We start from the raw sequence: 22,504 nt of genomic DNA on the forward strand, positions 1-22,504 counted from the left end.
AGAGGCTAGAATACTGGTACAAAGAAAGGGAAAGAGAGCGCAGCCAAAACCCATGTCCGCAACCGAATCGCACCCGCGTTCTGTATGTCTGTACGTCCAACGAGTCGCTTACTCGTTGCCAAAGCCGACGGTTTCCCTGCGCGGATAGAGCATCAGTACATCTACGAGCAAAGCGGAAAAGGAGAAGACGCACTCTACCGCAAGCGTCAGCTTCTGCTCGAGGCTCGCGTAGTCCTTGTACGGCGGCAGGTCGATGCGGTTGAAGCACGTGTGGCTCTTGGGCAGCTGCGACGGGTCCCCGGACTTCTCGATGGTGAAGCGGCGCGGGCCGTCGGAGCCCTGGAGGTCCTTGAAGCCGTTGACGGGGATACGCGAGGTACCGGTGGCGAATTGGAGCAGGCGCGACTTGCGCTCGGGCGGCCAGCTGCGCACGCACTTCCAGAACCACTGGATCACCTCGTCGTTCATCTCGTACCCGCGGTAGTCGGTGAACTTGGTCCAATCGTCACTGCGGGTAAAGGTCAGCGGGGAGGGCACGACTCGAAGTAGGGATAGTGAACATACACATCGATCTCAGACATGCCGCCGATGAGGAGCTCGAGCTCGCGCTCGTCGAAGACAGTAATCAGGTCGAGCGGAATGAGCTCGCTGAAGCCGGACATGAAGGCCTCAAACTGCTCCTTGACGCGCTTCGAGATGCGGTACTCGACGATGAGGTCGACGTATTCCTTCTTGTTTTCCTCCGTAACCTGAACATCCGCGCCTCCAGGCTTCAGCTCGATGGTGACCATCTCGCCGAAGCGCTCCTCCATGGTCGTGAATGTCTCGTCTATGATATCCGTGATATCGTTTTCCCTAGAAGGGTATTTAGTCTTGAAGGGTGAATTGAACGAAGGCAGATACATACAACATCCAGACCATGCCGCGATAAAGCTCGGCGTCAACACTCTCCAGATCAGCCAGCGTGACCTTCTTCCTCAGGATCATCTTGTAGAAGCTGGTGATGAAGTATGCGTCGAGGAATCGGCGGTGGAAGATGCCAAGACCGAGGCAGCGACCGATGAACTTGAAGTAGTTCAAGTGCTCCGGGTTGACACCGGAAGCGGGGTTGATCTGGAGGGTATAGTTGTCGTGGGCTGAGTATTCAAACAAGCAGTAGAAGGGGTTGAACATCTCGTGCGAGAGCAAGAAGAAGAATTCCCTGCGAACTTTGTCAGTCACAATCATGATGATCACTTCGCCACACGTACCTCGACAAGCCACCGTAATCCAGACCGTCCTCGCCATCGAACTTGATCATCAGACGCTTCTTCAGGTCGTTCGGCGTCTGCCTCATGATCTCCGCGTAGCTGTCCTCGAAGATGTGGTTCCGCCTGACCTTGATCTGGCAGTTCCCGGGCTGAGCCCGCATCGCCGGCTGGGAGCGGAAATAGATGAGCTTCCGGCGGAAGTCGCGCTTGTACTGCGGGACATTCGCGTCGAGCGTCGACGGCAGGCGCGGGTCGTCCCACGTCGTCGTCTTCGTGTTGTGGTCGACGAAGTAGACGCGCGCGGTAGACGTCAGGCGCATCTCCCAGCCCGAGGGGAGCGGGCCGAGCTGCGAGATCGTCTGCGGCTGGAGGGCGGAGCCCTGGCCGTTAGGACCCATGACACGGATGATGGTCTGCCGACGCGGGTCCACCCAGGTCGTTGTGCGCGTGTTGTGGTCGACATAGTACGGGCGACCTTCGGGCGTATACCGCTCCTCCCAGCCATGGGGAAGTTGACCGGAACCAGCGGTTGTGACATTGTTGTTAGCCGAGATTTGTGACGGCGTCGTAGAGGCGGCCGCCGACGGCGTGCGATATACGCTGTTCCCGGCGGCGTTGTTGCTGTTAGCCTCCAGCAGATCATCGGCAAGGATGCGACGCGCATGTTGATCGCGTGCGGCATTCGTTTCGCTGTTCTGAGCGTTGTCGTTGACCGTCTGGTTGGACGAAGGGCGATTCCAGGTCGTTGTACGGGTGTTGTGATCGACGTAGTACGTGCGGCCAAGGGGATCGATCCGGCGCTCCCAGCCATTGGGCAATGGTCCATACTGGTCAACGTTCGGGTTGAAGTTCCGCATCTGTTGCTGATTGTTCGTGGTCTGGCTGGGAGAGGTCGGAGGAACGGCCTGCTGAGCTGCGGGTGTAGCCTGAGGTTGCGCTGAGGCTTCGTTCTGGCTCGCGGGGCGGGAGGTGGGGGACGGCTGTGTAGGAGATGTGGCCTGCTCCGCGTCTGAAGTGGTGGCAGGTGCCAAACTCGGAGTAGGCATGGCTATACCACCAGTAGCTGTGTCCTGGCCGTGGGAACTCGGAGTCCGGGATAGGGAATTCGGCGTGGCGCCCGCTGAGGCGGCGAGGTTCGAGGTACTGGCGGACGGGGAAGGCCCGTGGGAGATGCCCATGTCGGCGAGTGCGGTGGACAGGCCATTGACCTGGGAGGGCCCAGGGTTGGATATGGGCTGGTTGACGTTGGTGGACAGATAAAGAATGAGCTTGCCGTGGACAACAAGGTTGTCGTTGGACTTCTTCAAATCCATGGTGAGCATTTCTGCGGCCGAGATGTCAGCGCATGTCGAGTCATAGATTGCATGGTTACGCACGGTGACCACCCAGCTCGAGATCGAGCACATCGCTGACCCGGACATTGACAACTCCAAGGAATCCTTGGTCCCTTCTCTTGAACTTGCGCTGGTCAAAGATCTGGACGGCTACGACTGATGAGTCCTTGACGGTACTGCAGGATGCATGAGTATCCAAGCGCGGGATTATGAGGAGGGCGCCTACATATCGAAGGACTCGTTCCAGTACGGGTTCAGCGTCTTCTTGATGACGCTGGTTGTGTGGGTCTGCTCCGCGTCGACTGTTATGACCGCGAAGGGATCCGGGAGGCGAAATACATCGCGCTTCGACAGGCCGTCTGCGGCAACAACTGCAAGACGAATTAGGGTTGCGCAAGGCGCGATGTCTCCTGCAAGCGCGTACCAGTCACTCTAATCTTCTTCCTCCTACAAGTCTCTATAAGTATGCAAGCGCTTCACCTAGCTCGTCCCACTCACAATGCACCAGGAGGGTTGGTCATGGTGGATTACCAAGCCGGAACCGGGAGGAGTACGATAAGATGTAGGGAGTGATATGTTGCGACGCTGGTCGCTACGAGCCGGGTCGCAGGCGTCGACAGCAGCTGCACGGCAGTTGAACTGAGCGTTGGCGTTCGCTTGGGAGCTCGGAAGGGAGAAATTCGTGGTCACGGTCGTCACAGACCGCGGCTGTGCGAGTGTCGGCCGTGCCTTGTTCCGTACTTCCGTCCGGTCCGGAAGTCGCCCTCATGTCTCCGCCTGCACTTGAACTCGATTTGGGAACTCGTCTGCACCACCCACACGCCCACAGGTGGTAAATATACTGTTGCACTATGAATCCGCGAAACAGTCTTCGCTGGACCGCAACCTCCCTATCGGTGAGTCACATCAGATGCTCTACACCAGAATCAATGGTTTCGGCGGTACCGTGGCAGGTCTGCTCAATTTTGCCTCTTTCCTCCCCTCTGCGATCCACAAAATCGGGGAGAATCATGCACTCTGCCATCCGACGACGCGCTCGCATCATGGGCATCAACGACCTGCCCCAAGCCATCGCCCAGCGCCGCAAAGAGCGTCTCGAGAAAGAGGCCCTCCTCGCCCCGCCACTCGAGCCTGCAAAACCACAGAAAGCCGAAGGCCCAGCTAATGACCTTCCTACCGAGCTTCTCCTCCTCATCTGCGACTTTATGGCGGAGCCCGAGCTGCACGCCGCCGCGCTCGTCTGCTCGCGGTGGAACGCCCTCATTGAGCCCGCCTGCTTCGAGAGTCACGGCGCAGTCGGCTACCTCCCGAAAAATATACATGTCGGTGCCTCTGACGACTGTATCCCGAACTCTTGTCTTCCTCTCGTGCGGCTAGCACTCAGCAGGATGAGACCGCGACCTATACCAGATATCTTCCGCGTCGACATAGGCGTCGACCTCGCAGTGGATGCACGAGAAGCCCAACGTACGCTCTCAATGTTTCCAAACGTCCCCTTGGTCAACATCAACCTCTTCATATATGAGGCATACTCGGGAGACGAAGAGGATGCGGCCAGCGAGGCCTTCTGCGATCTCTTACGCGGGGTACGCTCGGCGTCGTGCCAGGTACTGCATGTAGGGGGCGTGGAATACGACGATAAATTCTCTATTCGTACCAAGGCAGTACCACGCGCGATCTCTACACTCAAATCACTCGCCATCTCGACGGGTCAGATCATACGGGGAAGCCTGATTCGGAATTGGCTGCTAAGCTCGATGAAGGCGTCCCAACTTGTGCGCCTCACGCTACTAGACACAATGCACCAAATCGATTTCGCCATCATCCTGGGCGGCCTCAGGCTACCGAGCCTCACCACGTTCATCATCGACTCAAACAAGACGAAGCTGGATACGCTACTCGCGTTCCTCGCAGCGAACCCAACCGTGGCAGACCTATCTGTGCTGTCCATCATCTCCTCCAATATTTCCTTTATCCTCCCCCTTCCCGGTATCCGACGCCTCATCACCTACCCGACATTCGCTAACCACCTCCTTACCGTTCGCGGCATCTTCCCTCGTCTGGAGTCCCTCTACCTCCGCGGGAACTGCGATCTGAACACGATGAGCCAACTCCTGCGGTCCATCGCGCGCCTCCCGACTCTCAAGCGCCTCAAACTGTCGGAGAGCACGGCGCAGGTGGCCATGGACCGCGGGCTGTGGGAGCTGATACCACGCTCGGGAGCGCAGCTAAGCATGCCTCACATCGAGACCCTCGACCTAGTGTTGCCGCTACTAGTGCCGCATCGAGACCTGGACTACGTGCGCTGGTGGCTCGGGCGGGCGTTCCCGGGCATTAAGCGTCTGTGCTTGATCATACGCGAGGACAAGGAGATCGAGGAATGGGGCGTGGCGGAGAGGGATCGAATGCTGGAGGATGACGAGAGTGGGCAGGAGGATATGCGGCGGTCGTTGGTGGGGGATGAGGCGACGAGGATTGAGTTCTTGACATCGTTGTCGCAGACGTGCAAAGCTCTGGAGTTCACTCGGTTTACGGATGAGGTGGAAGAGTATGCGACGTTGAGGATGGATGACCCTGCCAATGGCGCGCCGACGGTGAAGGTAGTCCACCTCAGGCAGGAACTACTGCAGGCTTTGCTCGACTTTCTGTACCTTGTGCGGATAGTCATGCATGCGAGGGGAATGGCTACTTAGCACATGAAAGTATTCGTTGTAGTTCAGATGATTTTTCAGTTGTACAATAGGATTCAAATTATACAGCTTCGGAGACGGTCTGATAAACCCTAGAAAAACAGTTCGTTGGACATGCTACACAGCGGAGAATAAGTCAGAGTAGGAACGCTTAATTAGCAGCACTGTCCTGGTGAAGTACTTCAAAGTCCTTCGTAGAAGGTAAGGATACATAAGCAGGAGGAGGAATACATAGGCGAACAAACAACACACTCTGAGCAATCGATGCCCAGCCCCAGGGGAAGCAAAGAAACCTGATCAGTCAACGAGGGGGTCATGAAAGGAGAGGATCCGCCCGTTATGAACTTGTAAGAGAGTCACGGTCGGAACTATCGTGGTCGTCTGATTCTTCAGCCGACTCCGAGCATGTCTAGGGGATGTCACTCAGTCGGGCCAGGGATGAAAAGGCAGGGGCACTCACGGTCATCGGGGACAAGTCCTCCCCCATCGCATACCGCGGCGGGAAATACGGCGGCCTCTGCACGCCATTACACGACGCAGTCTCCATCAAGCCGTAGTCGCTCGGATCCACGATCTCCACTGTCTCCGCCACCCACTCCGTGCTCGAGTTGTGGTACAGCGGTACGCGGCGCGCGGCGACGTCGCGCACGTTGCGCAGCGCCTCGGTGCCCGTGCCGTAGAAGGGCTCCTCGAGGTCGCCTTCGGCGACGCCTGTCTGGCGGAAGATGCTGAAGTCGCCGAGGTCGTTGGCTGGGGCGCCGCGCGGATTGTGCACGGCTCGGTGGCGGCCGGCGAACAGGGGTACGGAGGGCTCGGAATGGATGCGAGGGAGGGTTGGCCGTGTGTGGGAGGAGCTTGGGGAGGGGTCCATGGATTTGCGAGAAAGCTTGGGCCGGTGGAAGACCAACATGGTGCGCTTCTGCTCAACTGGACTGTATCCTGTTGAGCTGGAAGAGGCGTCGTCTTCCTGATACACCTGAAGGGAGGGGACAGATGAGGGGTTGAACGGGAGCCATACGAGAGAAAGCAGGCTTACAATGGTGCCCACTGCTATAGGGTGTGAATCATTATAGGTCGGTCGTTCGAGGGCAGCTATAGTCAAGCGCTGAAGGTACGGTTGGCTCAGACGTTCCCCCAACGACAGAGGATACGCGCCTTTGCCTTGCGGGACTCTCCCTTGGTCCGTCTCTCGAATACATGCAGGAAATCAAACATGATGATGTGGAAGTAAGGACAAAGCAGCTGAGTCACGGAGATCTTCACGGGGGCATTCGAGCAGGTGGAGTCGCGGAAATGGACAAGATGGGCCGTCAATTATATATCGTGGAGGAGCGCGGACAGCGAGGGTAACGGTGACGTGGGGGGTGAGGGGGAAGGGGAGTGGGAGTTAAGAGGGAGGAGCCCCGATCGTTATAAAAGTCGATCATTCCCCCTGTAATAGATCGTTACACGCCGCGCTTAGATGTCTTGTGGCCACAAAGATCGCGAGCAGTCTCGTGCGTGTCTTGCCTGTTGCGAGGAAGGAACGAGTCGGAGCTGCGCATATGGACTCGAGGACAAGGTGAAAGCTACCGAAAGTGCGCAGGCTTGCTCGGAGAACAGAGGATGCTTTGAGGGGTGCGAGTCTACACGACGAGGCGACGTCTGCCAGATGACGCACAAAGTCGCTTCTGCAGATTGGGGGTGAAACTGGTTGGCAGGTCCTAAACGTATACACAAAAATTGCGTGTGGTTCGGAAGGAGGGCAGGAAGATTGAATGCACTCGAAAAACTCCCCAAAAGTCCCTGGCGCAAGAAAGATGACGAGAGGACGCCGCTTCGTCCTCGGAGCCAAAGGATAGCTAGTGAGCAGTGACTGCCCGCGTTCCTCTTCTGGGTTGCTGCTGGCGAAGCGGGCCCTGGAGGGGGAAAGCATGCAGGGGCACTGGGCGCTGGCGAGACTCAAGAGCGAGTTCTGGGCGTGCTGCGCGCGCTGAGCGGGCCGAGGGCTGCCACGTGCCACAAAGCCTTCCTAATGCGGAAGGAAGCGCGTTCGGCCCGTGGTCAGACAGCCGGTATTCGCTCTGCAAACTTGACTATCGCCTCCATCTCCTCCTTCCAAGCCACACAATGTCGTCACAAAACGACGTTCCTCTACGAACGGTGATGATTTTGAGAACATTACAGCGAACACGCGACTGAAACGCGTCAATAACAGGCGCACCAACATGCAGCCAATGCGGACGAGTTGTTTGCTCAGTGGGTGGCGCGCACTTTGCCTCAGAATTATAGCGCTTAATTCGAGGCGCAGAGGGTTGATAGTAGCAGCGATGCAGGAGCACAGCAAAGCTGCTGAATCGTATGCCGCTGCTGCAGCGCGAAGCAATGACGAAGCTGTGCGTTCCTTCATGGCCGGTTTGTGCCCATGGTCCGGCTGACGTGAACTTTTCCGTTACGGCATGGTCACCTGCAGGCCAAGCGCACCTTGAACCTCCTCTACAACGAGCAAAGGAAGACGGAGAAGGACCTTCAGCGAAAGATCGACAAACTGAAGCAAGACGGGAAGGACCCCACGTTACCCCAGAAGCCCGAACCTCGTCCTCCCCCATCATCCTACATGGGCCCACGGTCCAACCCTTCCCCTCCCTCGTCCTCCCGCCCCATGTCTGATTCGCAAAACACCGTCGACGAGAGCTTCATGGTCCTTGCTGGCCAGCGGGTAAGTCCTTGATACATATCTGTTACGTCCTTCCCTTGCAGTGGCTGATGAGTGGCGCAGTCGGATCCTGGTGACGCGTTCAACCAGTTCTGGAACATCATGCAGGGCATGCTGGACAACCTATCCCAGCCCGTCGCGTTCGCCACGGCCCCCCTAGAGTCACCGGACGCGCGTTCGGCGCATCGCAAGCTGCAGCGTGACGGCAGCCTGTCGAGCGATACCGATGGCGAAGAGAACATGATGTCGCGCCTAACCAAGCGCTTGGGTATGAGCCGTCCTAGTACACTAGCGCATGAGCTGCAGCGTCCTCCCGCGAATGCTTACTCTGGCGATACGGAAAATGACTGGTCAAGCTCGGACGATGGTGAGTGTTGCATCGTCGTCTATGGCGCCTAAAGTACTCATCGTGGCCGCAGACTCGCTCTCTGGATCTTTCCTCTTTATACCCTCCGAAAACGAGCCCACGCCGCTCGAGAAGGAAAATGCGGCCCTCAAGTCTGCGCTTGAAAGTATGAAGCAACAGGTCGAGACGTTCAAGCAGCAGCTCGAGGCACGAAAACAGCACGAGATTCAGTTGCGAGACAGCGTCTATCTGGCTACGAGAGAGGTACGTCCATTATGTGGCGCCTCTCTACTGGACCGTCAACCCGATAACTAACCCCTTCACAGGCGCATCGTTTGATGGGTGGAATGGCCAACCAGCCCCCGCCGCCCCCGCCACCACCACAGCGAGCAGCAGATATGGGTTCTACTATCGTCAACCCACCAGCTGTTCCTCCAGGGCGTGAGATACCGCCGGGTATGCTCACAGGAAGGGAGGCTCAATACGCCAAACGCGTCAAGGAATTGGAGGACGAGCTCAAGGCGGCGAAAGCTGAGAACGAGAAGCAGGTGCATAGTCTATGGACAAGCCTCTTCGCCATCTTCTGACCCCATTATAGAAAGCTTCGTTGATCAAGTACAAGGAGAAATGGGACAAGCTGAAAGAGTCGGCACGGCGGAAGAAGGAAGCCAAGGCTGCAGCGGGCGCGGTGAAGCAGCCCATCGCGGAAGATCCCGAGGGCGAGGAGCGGGCCGAGAAGGAGGAGGGTGCATGAATATCGGTGTTAAGGCAGGGCGATAATAGAAGGGAGGTGGAGGGATCATGAGGGCTGGCTGTGTTGGCCCACGGTGAGTTGTAGCTGACACCCTGTTATCTCGTTCTTCGTCCGTACTCATGATCTCTGCAGCCGTATCAAAAGCCCGTCGTCTACGACTTGGCATGCTTTGCTATCATCACTGTATTTATAGGTGTACATTAGGTTTTCTTGGATGCGCACTCGCGCGTATGATCTCATATAATGTTTGTCCCCTTCACTGTCGTTTTGCGAAATATCTGATGACAGCTGTCCCAATGATCGAGTCCAACGACTCAGCAGTACGTCTAGTCAATACCCACCTCATGGATTCTAACGAAGTGACTCGCGTTTTCTAGGCTTCATCTTACCTGCCAAGCATTGAGCGGTGCGTCATTCTATGAAGAGACATCGTGCGGCGTCGCCTCCAGAAGTCTGCACTTAGGCGCCCATCGGCGGCCCAATACAGACCCCAGGCGGCCCGACGTCTTCCAAGGGGGCGGCCGCCTTGCGGTGTCCATGAGTCACTTTCCTTTCATGTCGGCGCTTGCTGTCGTCCAATACATCGGTACCGCAGGAGGCGGGCGGCGCGCTTCTCACGTTCGAACGAAGCACCTGGGCTAAGGCCTCGAGCCAATGAGAAGGATGGCTGCGCGTATATGGGCGCCTTTTCCCTTCCTGATGTGCATCGATAATCACCTCGCAGCATCCGCATCACCGCCCCCCACGCCGCCATCAGGACATGCGCCTCCCGCCACCCCGCCTCCCGCCGCGACGGTCGGGTCCGCAGCACAGTCGCGCCCCTCGCCCTCGCCAACCACCGACAAATATTACCTTATCGGGCGATCAATGGGCGGCCATATATTACGGGGTGGGCGGCGGGATGACTCCCTTCACCTCATCCGACCCGCCGTCCGCCATCACATCGCTTAGCACTCAGAGATGCCCGGTCACACTCGCGCTTTTTACACCCCGACCCCTTCGTCTGCGACTCTCAAATCGGGGACAGCTGCGCCCCAGCGCTACGTGACCCCTGTGGGCTCAGTATCGAGCAGCGCGTCGAAGGCAGTTTCCTTTAGCGATTCAGTTTCCGCCGGCGTTACTGCCTATTATCCGACCCCTGCGCCCAGTTTTCACTCGGTTGCGTCGGATTATCCTCCGACTTATCACAGCGGGGCGCTCAGTCACGCGTCCAGCTATCACTCTCGTACCTCCGGCCACCACGCCGGCCCCGACCACTCTGCGCATTCGGGTGCGTCGCAGGCTCATTACACAGATCCTCTCGCTGATCACTCTACACAGGTTCGACCTCATCTCATTCTTCTCGCGGCCATGCTGCTTCAACTGCAGATTATGGCTCGCATCATTCCTCGTCAAGCTCCACCCCACCGCCAGCCTTTTTGGCTGCCCACCCAGTCCTGTCCGGCGCTGCACCTTTCTCGCTCGCCTCGCCGCCGGACTATCGCCAGCTCCCCTACCACGAGCAAGCCTTCTTCCCACCGGTAAGCAAGGTCTGCGTGCAAGTCCTCCTCAAGTCGGGTGTGAAGATCAAGGTCGATGTCGTTCAGCCCCCTTCACCCAACGGCTTGTCTGTCGGAGACGTAGTCAACACGCTCGTCTTCGCCCTACAAAGCGACGTGACGAACATGCTGCCTCCATCATCCTCCCAGGACGTCTCTTGGTGTCCCTCTCGTGCCGAACGGGGCATTCGAGTCATCGATGCCCTGCGCAACGGGTACGTATTCACGAGACTGTTGCCGCACCCCCAAAAGCCTGCTACATTCGTGCTGGAGACGAGAGCTGGTTGATGGGTTCGCTAGTGGCGAACCGCGTGTGTCGTTCTCGAGGAATGACACGAGCTCTCACCAGCACGTGTATGTTGGCCTGTTCCCGAGGAACAGGCGATAAAACCCTCTCGTGCGCTCTTGAGGAGCCGCAGACCCAAATCAAACCCCGCCGCTCTTGCTGGCCTTCCCTGACGACCCCGTGCTTTGTATAGTTATCTTCGCTCGCCCTCTTTATTCATATGGGATTTCGCTGACGTCTCGTCGTTGGGCAGTTCAGCACGGCTGAACACGTACGATATTCATGATTCAGATTCGGCTGTTGGTTTGTATACGTACTTCATTGGACACGAAATAGCAATTGTATCTGTAGTCCTTCTAAGCTTTGTATACCATGGCTCCCGTTCTACAGCATTGAAGTTGTCAAAAGAGTCTTGCAGTCAGTCGATGTTCAGGTTGGCCATAAAATCATCATGAAAACCCCTTCGAGCCGTGTGATATTCCTACTTATACATTTCTTGAGAGATTAGATAGACAAGGGCCAAGGACCGGGTGCGAGGCATAAAAGAGTATGGTAGAGGGTATGTGAGTTGTGTAGAAGTCCGCAAGGTTGTACGCAGAGGCAGATTACAAAGCGCACTTGAGGTCCTGGTCATTGTCCAAGTTCGCCACGGCTTCGCGCATGACGTTGATCCTGATGTCCATCTCGCGTTGCCGGGTGTCCTCCACCCAATCCGCCGCCACCAGTTCTCCCAAATCCTCCCGCACGACGACCTCGCAGCATAGTAGCGCGTCGAATCGTCGCATGTGCGCATCGAGTATCTGCTGCAGCATGAAATGCACTTCCTCTTCGGGGTACCCTTGTGTGGCATCCAGCGCCCTCCGCACGTTGCTGTATAATTCCTCCCCTAGGTAAACGCGCGCAGCCTCGACGTCCTCCTTGTCGTACGATTCAGGGGTGAAGTCGTGGATGCCGTTGTCTGCGAGGAAGGCCTGCAGGTCGGGTGGCAAGTCTGCGTATGTGGCGATCCAGAACAGATATGCTGGGCGTGCGGGGTAGAAGGCGGGCGCGCTGGGGAACGGAATGGGTGACTCGCAGAGCGGGCGCTTGTTCACTGCGAACGCAGTGGTCGACGGCGTCGAAGGAGTGGAGAGTGCGAGGCCGGGCATTGTGGCGTGTCGAACGTTGCGAAGGAGTTTGTGGGCTGATGCAGATGAGTGGCGCACGGATGGTGAGCAGCACTGAAGAAGAGTGAGACTTGTTGGGGCAGGTGCTTTATAGGCGGTGGTGGAGGGGGATGACCTGTGTCGATAGCGGAAGAATGGCGCGACCTTATATGGTGTCTTGCAACAATGGACACGTATCCGAATCATTGAGCCGCTGCCTTGCGCAGCTCGGCGCCGGGCTTCTGGGGCTCCAGCATTCCCCACCTTGTTCCAGAATAGACTAGCGTGAGCCAGAACCGATAAGAAGGTACCAGCACTATTGTTCCCGGGATTTCGACGCTTGGTCCTACGTGTCCGCCGTCATCCCCGAAAGGCAACAAAGGGCAGTCCGTGGTTCTACCTGAAATGGATGTGTTATTGTTTAGGAGTACGGGGACGTCAGGAGCGCACCATACATTGCTAACAAATACAGTTTGTGTACATAGGCGCCTTGAATATACTCAGACGGGGACGTCGCTACGCAAAGAGGCCGAAATCTACAATTTGGAGTGAAGTCACAAGCGAGTTGAAGTCCGACTCGATTGTCGACCATTTCTCGGAGCTGACAGCGCCAGAGTCGTCTGTTGTAGATGTGGGGATATTGAAGGTGACAACGAGGTCGATGCCCTTGCTTGCGACGCGATATAGCGCCATCAAGACGAGAACCTCGTCCAGGGTGGAGCGATTGAACTTGGCCACACTCTGCACGCCAGAAAGGATGATAGCGGATGGTGTTTGGTCTCCTGCGCGGTCGTTGGGTATGACGGAGACACTGGAGACGGTGCTCGCTTGGGCATCGTTATCGTGCGCAAGGGAATCGAAGTGGAACCTACGATAAGGTATGAGCGGCGATCGCGGAAGGCAATACTAAGCACACCTGATTGCAGCGTCGTAATGTGAAGGCTCAACTCGTTGAAGGATCTCAACAATGATGCTGGCACTAGAGTCCGGGTAGAGGAACACCTCCTGGGTGTCAGGGATCTGGCGAAGATCGCTGGTCACACCGTGTTAAGCGCATGGGCGTGGTTCTTCACAATGGACTTACGATGCATCTATGAGATTGGCAGGGGTACGCGCGGTGATAGCACCGCCAAATAGATCACGAACGCTAGTAGCCATTATATCGGCAGGAGAAGACTCCCAAGGCGATCGGGAACAAGCAGCAGTGTCAAGGTTGTAGAGGGCCAGGGATCGCGATCTGGTTCGAACACAAGCTACAGAGGCTTGCTATAGCGGGCGGTTACTCTGATTCTCTCACTTTTCCCAGAGAGAGCACGGCAGTAAGTGAGCAGTGCGAGACGATGACCGTCAGATTCCAAGTCTTGCGCCGTCACGTGCGGTGTTCGCCACGAGGCCGATCGCGGCGCGTCTCCGACCCTCCGCGCCGGCGGGCCATGGCATTCTCACGGCGAACCACAATAAAGAGTGGCCGTCCGTGCTTTGTTTCTCGCCCTCATCATCTCTCATCCAACAGTGCTTGAACCGCCTTTTCCGGCTCTTCCAGTCGTGCTATGACTTCGCAGGCCACCGGGAACGGGGTCGTTGGCATACTCTGGGACTATGGTGCGTCGCTGATCGCTTATATGTGGTTCATGTGCTGAGCAACGGTCCAGAGAATGTCCCACTTCCGAAGGGATACTCTGGCTACGGTGCTGTCCAGAGGATACGCGACATTGCGTTGCAATACGGCACTATCAATCTCTTCAAGGCATACATGGAAGTGAAGGGGCACGCCACGAATGTCCGCGCCGAGCTCCAAATCTCTGGCGTCTCGCTCACAGATACTCCGCACGTCGGCTACAAGGATGTCGCTGACCAAATGCTTCAAGGTGCGAGAATTATAACAAAGTACACTCTTCGTTGCCAACGTCTTCGTTCACTCTATCGCTATTGCCGCTTCCTGCAGTCGACATGCTTGTATTCGCGTGGGATAATCCGCCACCCACTACCATTGTCCTCATTTCCGGTGATCGAGACTTTGCCTATGCGGCGGCCATCCTGCGCAACCGCAACTTCAGGATAGTAATCATTTCGCCCGCGCAGGCGGTCACCTGTCTTCGCGAGCAAGCGACGCATGTTTACGACTGGAGGACTGAAGTGCTCGGAACATCCGCCATCCCGCAACGCATTCATCCGAGCTTGCTACCAAAACGCCCTGTGCCGGGTTCTTCGCAGCAGCGGGTTGCCGTTCGAGACAAGGCCACCCTTGCTCAGCAAAATGTAGATGCCTGGCAATCCGGTACCCTCGCAGCGTCTTCTACGACTGGCAACTGGCGAACTGCGCAACGCCCTGCTGGTGCTAACCAGCAGCTTCAGCAGGCAAGGCCTTCGTCGTCCTCGGTGGCATTGACTATCGCCGCTCGTGCGCTCATCAACAGTCGATTAGTCAACAAAACGCAACCTTCGACGTCCGTTACAAGGGTTGATGAAGCCCGCGCTCAGACTTTCCAACTACCTAGCGCTCCCGTCGAAGTGTCAACTTCGTCATTACAGCCACAGACGCAGCGATTTCCTTTAGACACGGGCAAGATCGATCTTTTACTTTCCACCTTATCAAACGGCGGAGCAAAACAGGCATTGCCTGCATCGGCACGCCAGCCAGAAACGCCTGAGGTTCAGATTGTCCCGCAATCGTCTTCGCTTGCCGACGCGATTCTTGTAGAGCCATCTGCGCCAGGGCCCAGCGTCAAGGTCACAGCCGCTCATGACAATCTCTCGCTAGCACCACAGCCTGCAGCCGCACGATCAAGGTCGGCGAGCGTTATACTACTAGAAGAGGGCAAGCGCGACCCGATTGTCATCTCGATACCCAAGAACAGCAAGAACCTTGCCCAGTTTTCGGCTCAGGCATCGTCGTCTTCGATGCCTTTACAGGCGATTGTCGAAGAGGAGGTGCAAGAACCTCCGCGCTCGCCGTCACCGCCACCGACTCCGATGGAAGGGATCGAGGCTGGATGCGACATGGGCGAAGCGGACATGGATCTTGATTCGTCTTTACCGTCCTCGCCCACGAGATTGCAGCATGGCAAGGATTCTGAGCAGCAAAAAACCGACGGTTCGGACCGGCAACTTGAAGCAGGGTCGAGCACCGCAATTATCCGCGACAGTGCAGAGCTCGCAAGGCAAAAGGCTGTCGAGGTTGCGAACCGCTTGACGGCTTCGGCTAAAGCTGAGGTAGGGGAATTCTGGCGGTCCCTTTGTGAAATCCGCGATGCTAATTCACAGGCTGGCAAGGCGCGGAAGGACGATGTCCCGGGACAGCAGAAGACCGCCCAAGGCATGTCCATGGATCTCGACATACAACATCCCAAGCCAGAAGATGCTCAAGCTGAACGCGAGCGTGCGATAGCACGCGAACGTGAAGCCGCTGCACGGGCGCGCGAAGCGGCTGCAGCTTATGTGCTGAAGAAGGCCGTGGCGCCGTCCGCCGACTCGCAGGCAGCAGGGCCTTCTCGACAGCAGGCACGCCGTCCTTCTCTGTATGAGAGGCTGACGAGTCCCGAAGGTCTCAGGAGCAACGCGAACAACCAGCATTATCGTCCGGAGCGCGCCCCAAGCCCAGGTTCTCGGCGACGGCGCTCTTCGCGCTCGCGTTCACCTTCGCCGATGCTCGTCGACGGACGGCAAGAGTATTGGCGCCCGCCTTTGCAAGGCACTTGCGTGAACAACAACGACTTTGGGGACGACGTTATCTGGATGACGGGCGACGAGACATACTGGGAGCGCGTCTCGCGCGGCACCTGGGACACTCGCAACGCACGCTCGAGGTCGCGGTCGGCGAGTCCGAAACGCAGGGGCGGGTCCGCGCTGCTGCCGCGTAGTCCGTCGAGGACCTCTCGCGCTGTTGGCAAGCGGCGAGCCTCGGTTTCTGTGCGCGAGCGGACCCCACCGAGAGGTAGGTCCAGGACGCCGACGGCGCGTGCGCGGTCGTCGTCGCCCATGGGTTCGCCGGTGCACAGGCTGCCTCCAGCACGATCGGCGTCAACGTTGCAGGTGCCGACGGGGCCGCCGGCGAGGTCGAGGTCGAAGTCGAACACGCCGTTTGTGCCTCCACAGGTGGCGAAGAAGACGGAGGTAAAGGGAAGGGCGCCGCCGCGGTTTGTCAAGGCTACGGTGACAGCGATGAACGGGACTGCGTCCTCTTCCTCTTCGGCTACGCCTCTAGCGCAAGCCCCGGCGGCTACTCAGCCTGCGCCCGATGCGTCGAAGTGGAAGCCGCTGAAGGAGATCGTGAATGTGGAGGGCACGTCGTTGCCAGCGAAACCAGTATCGACGTCGACTTGGGTGTCCGCTATGGCCGCTGGGCAAACAATATTGCCCGCAGCGCCGTCTTCACTGGCCAGCAAGCCGGGTCCGATTTCGACGACAGCAACGAGCACTTTGCAACCGAAGGCAAGTGCGGGACCGAAGACCCTGGCCACGGTTAAGGAGGAACTGGCCCCGAAGATGACCACCGCGGCTAAGACGAAGGCCGGCGCGGACGCGGTCAAGACCTCGACGACGACAGCGACACTCCGAGTAACAACTACGACGACGGCGACGGCACCCGCGGCGACGGGTACGACAGCTGCAACGAGCGAGCCCGGGGTACGCTTCAAGCCGCTCATCCAGGCATTGCAAGCTTTCCTGGCGGAGGGCAAGTTCGGCCCGTCGCGCAGCGTGCTGGCCATTCGGCTTATGCAGTTCGACAAGGATGCATATGGCCATGCGGTGAGTTGAGACTCCTTCTTTGTCGCTGCAGTCTCTGTCTCTGTTAGCGTGAATATGGAAGTGAAGTATACTCATCTGCGAGCAGGGCCTGCGGAACTTCAAGCAGTACATCGAGGTGGCGGCGCAGGAGGGGATCGTGTACGAGGGGATATATCAGGGAGTGCAGTGGGTGGCTTTGGAAGACGAGTGGACGGAGGTGAAGTTTTGAGGCAGGGCCGTGGCCCTTTTCGAGGGGACGGGAGGAGGGGCGAAGGAGCTGGAGGGGAAGAAAGGACTAGTCCAGCATTGAGTTGGAGGACGATCATGGCATCCGGACGGACTTTGGAACAATCATGCTTTATGCACTAGCGACACCATACCACTCTTATGCGATACCTGTATCATATGCACTCGCCATTCATGCGTTTTCATCCGGAGCCTTGGTTTGACTGCGTCTGAGATTTTGAGTGACACCCTAGAAAATGGTCGGGCGGAGGCTGCGCCAGGGAGCAACGACTGTTAGCTTGCAGTTGCACGAAACTGCATGTTGCTTGTGACGGTCACTGTATGACACGCATTGAGAGAGGGACTATTGATTGACCGGGTAGCACAGGCATAGAAGTAGGTAGTAGACGGAGTGCGGGACGGATTAGAAGCCCTTGGGGTTTACTCTTTGCGTTAACTGTAGGGGAAGTGAGTGGACAGTAGTGAAGTATTAAATAGAGAGCACGCACCCTAGTCCACTTGGGCACGAACTGGATAGGTTTGCGGTAATTCCGCGACGTGCGCGAGAAGACGGTGTACTTGTCCCGCGCCGGCATTTCGCTCTCCTTCGGCAGCTCGAGGGCGCGCTCCTGATAGCGCGCATCAGCAAAAATTCACGCAACACGGAGGTAGACGCACTAGCGCTGTGCACTCGACTCCGCTCGCACGTACGGCCTCAATGACGGCGTCGACCTTTTTCAGCCGGGAGCGCACGTTCGCCTTGCGCGTCACCGAGAGCTTCATGGGCATCTTCCTGTAGCACTGTCAGCCCCAGTCCTTGTATACACTTGTGCTACGCACCATAAGTTACCGCCGCATGCTACATGGGTAGGCCTGAAGGCACCGAACATGGCGGGCGGGAGTAGGTGCTGAGCGTGGGAAGCCCGCGCCGATCACGGCGCGTTGCTGCACGCATCACGGGGGCACGGCGCTAAGCGCTTGCCTCTGACTGGCTTGATCTATCAGCGTACCCTCCTTCACCTCGCCCATCCTCCCCGACGTTAAGCACGATGACCTCGTACCTCAGCAGCTGGTTTTCTTCGGCGCCTGCGCCTGCTTCCGGGCCCACTCTTGCTACGCCTACCGTTGTCCCGCCAGAGGACGAAGACAAAGATGGCTCGGCGACAGAGACGGAGGACGACGTCGCACCCGCATTTCCGGCTCTGAACAGCGCGCAGCGCGCCTCTTTGTCCGTGCCGAGGATACTGAACAACAACGCTCGTATGCCCCCGCCACCAAATCCTGGCCTTGCGGTGCGCAATCCGGGGCTGGCGCCACCACCAAGTGGGGGAAGTAGGGGCGGGCTTGCGCTGCCGCCGTCGACGTCTAAGCCGATACGTGCGAGGGAGAAGGTCGCCCTGCAACCGGGGTACGGCCCTCTGGATTGGGCGAACTTGAAGGCGTCGGGGAAGGATTTGAGGGTGAGTGATCAATGCGCTATGAACGGGCAGAATGGTCGTTGACCGTGATTTCTGTGTAGGGCGTAGAGACGCTGCTGAGGGTGACGCCGTCGATGTTGAAGGCGCATAATAAGAAGGACAATGCGTGGACGGCGATATATGGGAAGGTATACAATATGACAGCGTATCTGCCTTTCCACCCCGGTGGCGAGAAGGAGTTGATGCGAGTGGCGGGGAGGGATGGGACGAAGCTGTTCGGTGAGTGTTTGTGTGCCCGAACAATGGTCAAAAGGCTGACGGATGCTACGATAGCGGTCACTCATGCTTGGGTCAACGCCGACTTCATGCTCGACCAATGTATGGTCGGCTTCCTTGTACCCGAGCCCGCGTCCTAGACTAGATATCGCACATGCACCTGCTGGATGACACGACTCTCACGACCACATACCTAGAACACATGTACGATATCGCTGCACACTCACTACTGGATATTATTGCGCACTGACTGCTGTTCTTCAAACCGCTTTGCGCCCTTTGTGAAGCACCATCTAGGATTGGACGCACGGAGCCAGGTAATTACGAAAGTAAGCATTGATAAAGATACAGTGCAGGATAGAGAGTAGACGGTCAAGCAAGTATGTACAATAGATGCAGCAGCTCCCCGGGAGCCCTTCGCCATCCATCCCTCAGAACAACACGACCTGGATCTTCCCGTCCTTGATCCCCTTCAGTACCTTCGGGCAGCCTAGGATGGTCCTAAAGAGCTCGTCCCGCGTCTCTGGGATGTCCAAGATATTGCGCTTCTTGGCATCGCGGAAGGTGATGTCGAGAACGATGTGGGAGAGGGCGGTCGTGGCGAGGGCATCTGCGGCATGGTTAATGAACAATCATTTCGGTAGGCCGGTACAAAGGGCGCACCTGTCTCGCAGAGAAGCTTGCCCACTCGACCTGGTGTGCCAACGGCGGCTCCGATGGCGGTGCGCTTCAGGTACTGAACATGGTCTTGCAGTTTGAAGTGCTTTGCGAACAGCTTGGCGACGTCTCCGCCCTTCTCTCCGCGAAGCTTCTTGTTCTTGAGCACGCGAGTAACATCAGCGACACGCAAAGCCGCGCCCGCGATGTAGATCATGGTGGGGGCACCATTAGCCTTTGACTTCTGCCCGAGACGCGTCTTGAGTGAAGGTACCGCTGGTGGCGCGGTCAGTGGTCACAACCTCCATAAGATTTGTGGGCTTGCCTTTCATGATGAAGTCGACCAGGTTATCAAGTGTTCGAGGACCTGTCCATATTGTCGTGTCCACAATAGCAGCCTCTACGGATAAGCAAGTTCTGGTCGTCAATTAAGGACTTTATGGCAATGAAAGAGAGTGGCGCGCACCTGGGATGCGCATGTCTTCGAGCTCAATGGCAGACATATCCTTAAAGGTCTTAGACTGTGCAGTAGCGAGGTATTGCGCGAGCTCGTAGGGTGTTCGGGCTGCCACCGACGTCTCCTCCCGCTCGTCCGGGGTCATACTCTCGATGAGCTTGCGCTTCTGCTCGGAGATTCAGGAATTGTTCGCGAAAGAGCGCAGACGTCGCGCACCTTGGCTTTCTTCTCCTTCATCTTCTCCTTCCGCTTCCGTTTCTTGTCCTCGACCGAGCGATCATTGGGGGTCGGGTCCTGATCGTCCTCCTCGTCGGCCCCTTCGGCACTGTGGCCAACGTCCGCTAGGTCTACACCTTCGCCAGCTTCATCATCAGAAAGTGCCACAAGTTCATCGGGCTGAAAGTCGTCGTCAAAGTCGTCACCGCCGCCTGCCATGGTGGAAGTAGGATCGAAGAGGTATCGCTTCCGAAAACAAGAGGAAATCCCGGAAAACGCTTGCCACGTGTGAGCGACCACGTGGGTGGTTGCCCGCATAGCACGCGCCGGGCTCGGTTGCGTTTCTTCCTCCGCCACCATGGGTCTCCAGTGGGCGCCTGTTAGCGCAGGCAGGCCGCTGATATGGCTCCTCCCTGTTGTTTTTTCTGTGATTGCTCTCTTTCTTTGTCTTCTTCTTGTTGTACGAAAGTACTTTTCCCCTCCGCCCATTTCTCTCCCGATATCCCCGCCACCGTCGCCTACGTACGCGCGTACCTCTTTTGCGAATGACCTGAAGCGCTTTTCGCCTGTTCGCTCGTCTATCAAGATTGCGCCACCATCGCGCAGGACTCCGTCGCCTTCGCCGTCTCCATCGCCGTCGCCGGTCTACGACGCACAGGATCACTGCGAGGCGCAAGAGCTGCCGACGACCAGACAGAATTATGACGCCTTTCTCGTCGTGGACGTAGAGGGCACCTGTATGCAAGGAACGACTTTCAGCTACCCGAACGAGATCATTGTGCGTCGTAGCCACCGTATTGCCACTGCACACCCTCGCTGACCGAGTCATCGTCCGCAGGAGTTCCCGGTTTGCCTCATGCGGTGGCGCGACAAGGCTGACGACGGCACCGCTTCCGAGCTCGAGGTCGTCGACACCTTTCATAGCTTTGTCCGCCCCACCTGGCGGCCTGTACTATCGCAATTCTGTACCGACCTTACCGGCATCACTCAAGTCTGTACCTCCTTAATCTATCAGGATGCCATGAGCTATAACACCGTTGTCAGTAGTCACAAGTCGATGCCGCACCGCCCTTTGCGGACGTCCTGAGGTCCTTCTATGCCTTCATGATTCGTCATGGGCTTATCGACCGCCGGACCGGGAAGCGGCTGGTGAAGTACTGCTGGTGCAGCGACGGCCCCTTCGACCTGCGTGACTTCGTCGTAAAGCAATGCTTTCTGTCGAGGGTAATCATCATCCTGCTGACTCACAGACGATTACTGATTCGCGTTAGATCGTCTTCCCTGAATGGATGCGCGGTGACGTCCTGGATGTCCGGGTTCCCGTTATGCAATGGATGGATGAGCAATCTTCGTCTTCGGATACCTCTTCGACGACCTCTGGATCGCCTCCTTCGTCTGTTTCTCCTATGTCTTATGCCTCGTCTCCCCAATATAATCAGTATAAAGTAAGTTACCTTCGTGTTCCTCCTCGACATCAATCTCACATCTCCACTAGCCCATGTTTCCCCGTCGGCGGACGCCGAATATACCGGCTCAGTTGCGAGCCCTTGGCCTGCCTGAGTTTCAGGGTCGACAGCACAGCGGCATCGACGTATGTATCCTACTTTGCTAGGACACGGCTCTCTTAACCTCTCATCAGGACACGCGCAACATTTGTCGTATCCTTGCCGAGCTCGCGCGCCGCGGAGTACAGCTCAAGCCGAACACGCCTATCAACATCACCCGTCGATGGCCTTGGATGGGCAAGAAGGGCCGCGTGCTCGAAGAGTACGTCTGAACTCGTCATCGGCGAGTCGTCCTCGCTTGCTACCTATCATCTCGCTTGTCCGTTCAACAACACCGTCAATGACCTCGAATTACCGGCCCTCGCGCGCTCCGTCGCCGCCTTCTGGTGTCCCACATACCACTGGCATCGCACCCACCACTTACGATGCTATATTCTGTACACTATAATCCCCCATAACTCCATAACACATAAGAACACACTGGGTGTAATGCCGGTAATTTATGCGCTCTCGCGAGCGAGTCATATGCTTCTTCGTTGCGGGATACAGTCATTTGCTGAGGTCGCTTCTTCGGCCGCGCGCCAGCGCGGAACGGTACGTGTTGGGTTAGTGCATGCATTCACCGCCTCCAGCTGCCCTCGTTGTGGTTCCATAAAGCGCAAGCCCGGTATATGACGACCGATGGAAACAAGATCGGAGCCTGGTACAGTTACTTGCTGTGATCTCGCTGTCAGCTCTATTTGACGATATTTCAAAGGTCAGCGGGTGCCAGGCCTATTCCATTCTGTCCAAGTGCAGTTATACCGCTGGCTCCGTGCACTGTGGCGGAGTGACCATGGCCAACGCGCACGTTACCGATCTTACCTGCAACAATAGCGATCGGGCATGTAACAATAGGCCATCGGCATGTACGGGCCTTTAGGCCCTCATCCGCTTATTGTTACGAGCGTGCGATCATCACAAAGAGGTCTGCGACGACTACAT

General features: G+C 57.3%; 12 protein-coding genes across 12 annotated transcripts; 6 read left to right on the forward strand and 6 right to left on the reverse strand.

Moving 5' to 3' along the window:
• Positions 1–84: 84 nt before the first annotated feature.
• On the reverse strand, positions 85–3,274 carry SCHCODRAFT_02561818 (HECT-domain-containing protein). Its single transcript, XM_003035072.2, has 9 exons — positions 3,083–3,274; positions 3,009–3,031; positions 2,811–2,955; positions 2,627–2,760; positions 1,251–2,574; positions 908–1,201; positions 565–855; positions 194–508; positions 85–136 (listed from the first exon to the last, which is right to left on the reverse strand). The coding sequence occupies exons 1-9, from the start codon at positions 3,103–3,105 to the stop codon at positions 109–111; spliced, it is 2,577 nt and encodes an 858-aa protein (XP_003035118.1). The 5' UTR covers positions 3,106–3,274; the 3' UTR covers positions 85–108.
• Positions 3,275–3,627: 353 nt separating this feature from the next.
• Positions 3,628–5,277, forward strand: SCHCODRAFT_02682872 (uncharacterized protein; the record flags this gene model as incomplete). The annotated part of the gene is made up of 1 exon (XM_003035903.1): positions 3,628–5,277. The coding sequence occupies one exon, from the start codon at positions 3,628–3,630 to the stop codon at positions 5,275–5,277; it is 1,650 nt and encodes a 549-aa protein (XP_003035949.1).
• A 7-nt stretch (positions 5,278–5,284) lies between these two features.
• On the reverse strand, positions 5,285–6,977 carry SCHCODRAFT_02606546 (uncharacterized protein). The gene is made up of 4 exons (XM_003035071.2): positions 6,430–6,977; positions 6,311–6,379; positions 5,735–6,250; positions 5,285–5,683 (listed from the first exon to the last, which is right to left on the reverse strand). Exons 1-4 carry the CDS (start codon positions 6,487–6,489, stop codon positions 5,612–5,614), a joined length of 717 nt encoding a protein of 238 aa, XP_003035117.2. The 5' UTR covers positions 6,490–6,977; the 3' UTR covers positions 5,285–5,611.
• Positions 6,978–7,383: 406 nt separating this feature from the next.
• SCHCODRAFT_02483043 (uncharacterized protein) lies at positions 7,384–9,069 on the forward strand (the record flags this gene model as incomplete). The annotated part of the gene is made up of 8 exons (XM_003035902.1): positions 7,384–7,416; positions 7,472–7,512; positions 7,565–7,649; positions 7,727–7,972; positions 8,033–8,342; positions 8,371–8,613; positions 8,742–8,863; positions 8,914–9,069. The coding sequence occupies 8 exons, from the start codon at positions 7,384–7,386 to the stop codon at positions 9,067–9,069; spliced, it is 1,236 nt and encodes a 411-aa protein (XP_003035948.1).
• A 960-nt stretch (positions 9,070–10,029) lies between these two features.
• Positions 10,030–10,895, forward strand: SCHCODRAFT_02482328 (uncharacterized protein; the record flags this gene model as incomplete). The annotated part of the gene is made up of 2 exons (XM_003035901.2): positions 10,030–10,339; positions 10,390–10,895. The coding sequence occupies 2 exons, from the start codon at positions 10,030–10,032 to the stop codon at positions 10,893–10,895; spliced, it is 816 nt and encodes a 271-aa protein (XP_003035947.1).
• Positions 10,896–11,498: 603 nt separating this feature from the next.
• SCHCODRAFT_02661512 (uncharacterized protein) lies at positions 11,499–12,041 on the reverse strand (the record flags this gene model as incomplete). The annotated part of the gene is made up of 1 exon (XM_003035070.1): positions 11,499–12,041. One exon carries the CDS (start codon positions 12,039–12,041, stop codon positions 11,499–11,501), a length of 543 nt encoding a protein of 180 aa, XP_003035116.1.
• Positions 12,042–12,427: 386 nt separating this feature from the next.
• Positions 12,428–13,291, reverse strand: SCHCODRAFT_02606555 (Mog1p/PsbP-like protein). The gene is made up of 3 exons (XM_003035069.2): positions 13,123–13,291; positions 12,955–13,071; positions 12,428–12,906 (listed from the first exon to the last, which is right to left on the reverse strand). Exons 1-3 carry the CDS (start codon positions 13,194–13,196, stop codon positions 12,555–12,557), a joined length of 543 nt encoding a protein of 180 aa, XP_003035115.1. The 5' UTR covers positions 13,197–13,291; the 3' UTR covers positions 12,428–12,554.
• Positions 13,292–13,507: 216 nt separating this feature from the next.
• SCHCODRAFT_02606557 (DUF537-domain-containing protein) lies at positions 13,508–17,203 on the forward strand. The gene is made up of 5 exons (XM_050344218.1): positions 13,508–13,640; positions 13,691–13,906; positions 13,984–15,251; positions 15,312–16,787; positions 16,873–17,203. Exons 1-5 carry the CDS (start codon positions 13,589–13,591, stop codon positions 16,993–16,995), a joined length of 3,135 nt encoding a protein of 1,044 aa, XP_050202905.1. The 5' UTR covers positions 13,508–13,588; the 3' UTR covers positions 16,996–17,203.
• Positions 17,204–17,343: 140 nt separating this feature from the next.
• On the reverse strand, positions 17,344–17,902 carry SCHCODRAFT_02606564 (mitochondrial 54S ribosomal protein YmL31). Its single transcript, XM_003035068.2, has 4 exons — positions 17,832–17,902; positions 17,670–17,784; positions 17,501–17,620; positions 17,344–17,448 (listed from the first exon to the last, which is right to left on the reverse strand). Exons 1-4 carry the CDS (start codon positions 17,879–17,881, stop codon positions 17,416–17,418), a joined length of 318 nt encoding a protein of 105 aa, XP_003035114.1. The 5' UTR covers positions 17,882–17,902; the 3' UTR covers positions 17,344–17,415.
• Positions 17,903–18,253: 351 nt separating this feature from the next.
• Positions 18,254–18,825, forward strand: SCHCODRAFT_01197587 (cytochrome b5; the record flags this gene model as incomplete). Its single annotated transcript, XM_003035899.1, has 3 exons — positions 18,254–18,451; positions 18,511–18,688; positions 18,743–18,825. 3 exons carry the CDS (start codon positions 18,254–18,256, stop codon positions 18,823–18,825), a joined length of 459 nt encoding a protein of 152 aa, XP_003035945.1.
• Positions 18,826–19,116: 291 nt separating this feature from the next.
• Positions 19,117–19,944, reverse strand: SCHCODRAFT_02661517 (uncharacterized protein; the record flags this gene model as incomplete). Its single annotated transcript, XM_003035067.2, has 4 exons — positions 19,117–19,295; positions 19,349–19,618; positions 19,668–19,742; positions 19,809–19,944. The coding sequence occupies 4 exons, from the start codon at positions 19,942–19,944 to the stop codon at positions 19,117–19,119; spliced, it is 660 nt and encodes a 219-aa protein (XP_003035113.1).
• Positions 19,945–20,362: 418 nt separating this feature from the next.
• Positions 20,363–22,051, forward strand: SCHCODRAFT_02606572 (uncharacterized protein). Its single transcript, XM_050344219.1, has 6 exons — positions 20,363–20,793; positions 20,854–21,006; positions 21,063–21,239; positions 21,287–21,460; positions 21,511–21,606; positions 21,655–22,051. The coding sequence occupies exons 1-6, from the start codon at positions 20,374–20,376 to the stop codon at positions 21,790–21,792; spliced, it is 1,158 nt and encodes a 385-aa protein (XP_050202906.1). The 5' UTR covers positions 20,363–20,373; the 3' UTR covers positions 21,793–22,051.
• Positions 22,052–22,504: the final 453 nt, after the last annotated feature.

This window comes from Schizophyllum commune, assembly GCF_000143185.2.
Source record: "Schizophyllum commune H4-8 unplaced genomic scaffold SCHCOscaffold_1, whole genome shotgun sequence".
Classification (NCBI taxonomy): domain Eukaryota; kingdom Fungi; phylum Basidiomycota; class Agaricomycetes; order Agaricales; family Schizophyllaceae; genus Schizophyllum; species Schizophyllum commune.

Excerpts from the sequence above, each read along its gene's own strand:
- SCHCODRAFT_02606572 (XM_050344219.1), top strand. The coding sequence starts at position 20,374 with ATGGGTCTCCAGTGGGCGCCTGTTAGCGCAGGCAGGCCGCTGATATGG. Across the intron at positions 20,794-20,853 it reads GCTACCCGAACGAGATCATT|GAGTTCCCGGTTTGCCTCAT; the intron begins GTGCGTCGTAGC and ends CATCGTCCGCAG. Across the intron at positions 21,007-21,062 it reads ACCTTACCGGCATCACTCAA|TCACAAGTCGATGCCGCACC; the intron begins GTCTGTACCTCC and ends CGTTGTCAGTAG.
- SCHCODRAFT_02606564 (XM_003035068.2), bottom strand. The coding sequence starts at position 17,881 with ATGTTCGGTGCCTTCAGGCCTACCCATGTAGCATGCGGCGGTAACTTA. Across the intron at positions 17,785-17,831 it reads GCATGCGGCGGTAACTTATG|GAAGATGCCCATGAAGCTCT; the intron begins GTGCGTAGCACA and ends ACAGTGCTACAG. Across the intron at positions 17,449-17,500 it reads TCGTGCCCAAGTGGACTAGG|TTAACGCAAAGAGTAAACCC; the intron begins GTGCGTGCTCTC and ends CTTCCCCTACAG.
- SCHCODRAFT_02561818 (XM_003035072.2), bottom strand. The coding sequence starts at position 3,105 with ATGACCAACCCTCCTGGTGCATT. Across the intron at positions 2,956-3,008 it reads GAAGAAGATTAGAGTGACTG|TTGTTGCCGCAGACGGCCTG; the intron begins GTACGCGCTTGC and ends TTCGTCTTGCAG. Across the intron at positions 856-907 it reads CGCGGCATGGTCTGGATGTT|GGAAAACGATATCACGGATA; the intron begins GTATGTATCTGC and ends ATACCCTTCTAG.
- SCHCODRAFT_02606557 (XM_050344218.1), top strand. The coding sequence starts at position 13,589 with ATGACTTCGCAGGCCACCGGGAACGGGGTCGTTGGCATACTCTGGGAC. Across the intron at positions 13,641-13,690 it reads TGGCATACTCTGGGACTATG|AGAATGTCCCACTTCCGAAG; the intron begins GTGCGTCGCTGA and ends GCAACGGTCCAG. Across the intron at positions 15,252-15,311 it reads CGGCTTCGGCTAAAGCTGAG|GCGCGGAAGGACGATGTCCC; the intron begins GTAGGGGAATTC and ends CAGGCTGGCAAG.
- SCHCODRAFT_02606546 (XM_003035071.2), bottom strand. The coding sequence starts at position 6,489 with ATGTTTGATTTCCTGCATGTATTCGAGAGACGGACCAAGGGAGAGTCC. Across the intron at positions 6,380-6,429 it reads GAGAGTCCCGCAAGGCAAAG|CGCTTGACTATAGCTGCCCT; the intron begins GCGCGTATCCTC and ends CCGTACCTTCAG. Across the intron at positions 5,684-5,734 it reads AGGACTTGTCCCCGATGACC|ACATGCTCGGAGTCGGCTGA; the intron begins GTGAGTGCCCCT and ends GACATCCCCTAG.
- SCHCODRAFT_02606555 (XM_003035069.2), bottom strand. The coding sequence starts at position 13,196 with ATGGCTACTAGCGTTCGTGATCTATTTGGCGGTGCTATCACCGCGCGT. Across the intron at positions 13,072-13,122 it reads GCCAATCTCATAGATGCATC|CGATCTTCGCCAGATCCCTG; the intron begins GTAAGTCCATTG and ends CGGTGTGACCAG. Across the intron at positions 12,907-12,954 it reads CATTACGACGCTGCAATCAG|GTTCCACTTCGATTCCCTTG; the intron begins GTGTGCTTAGTA and ends ACCTTATCGTAG.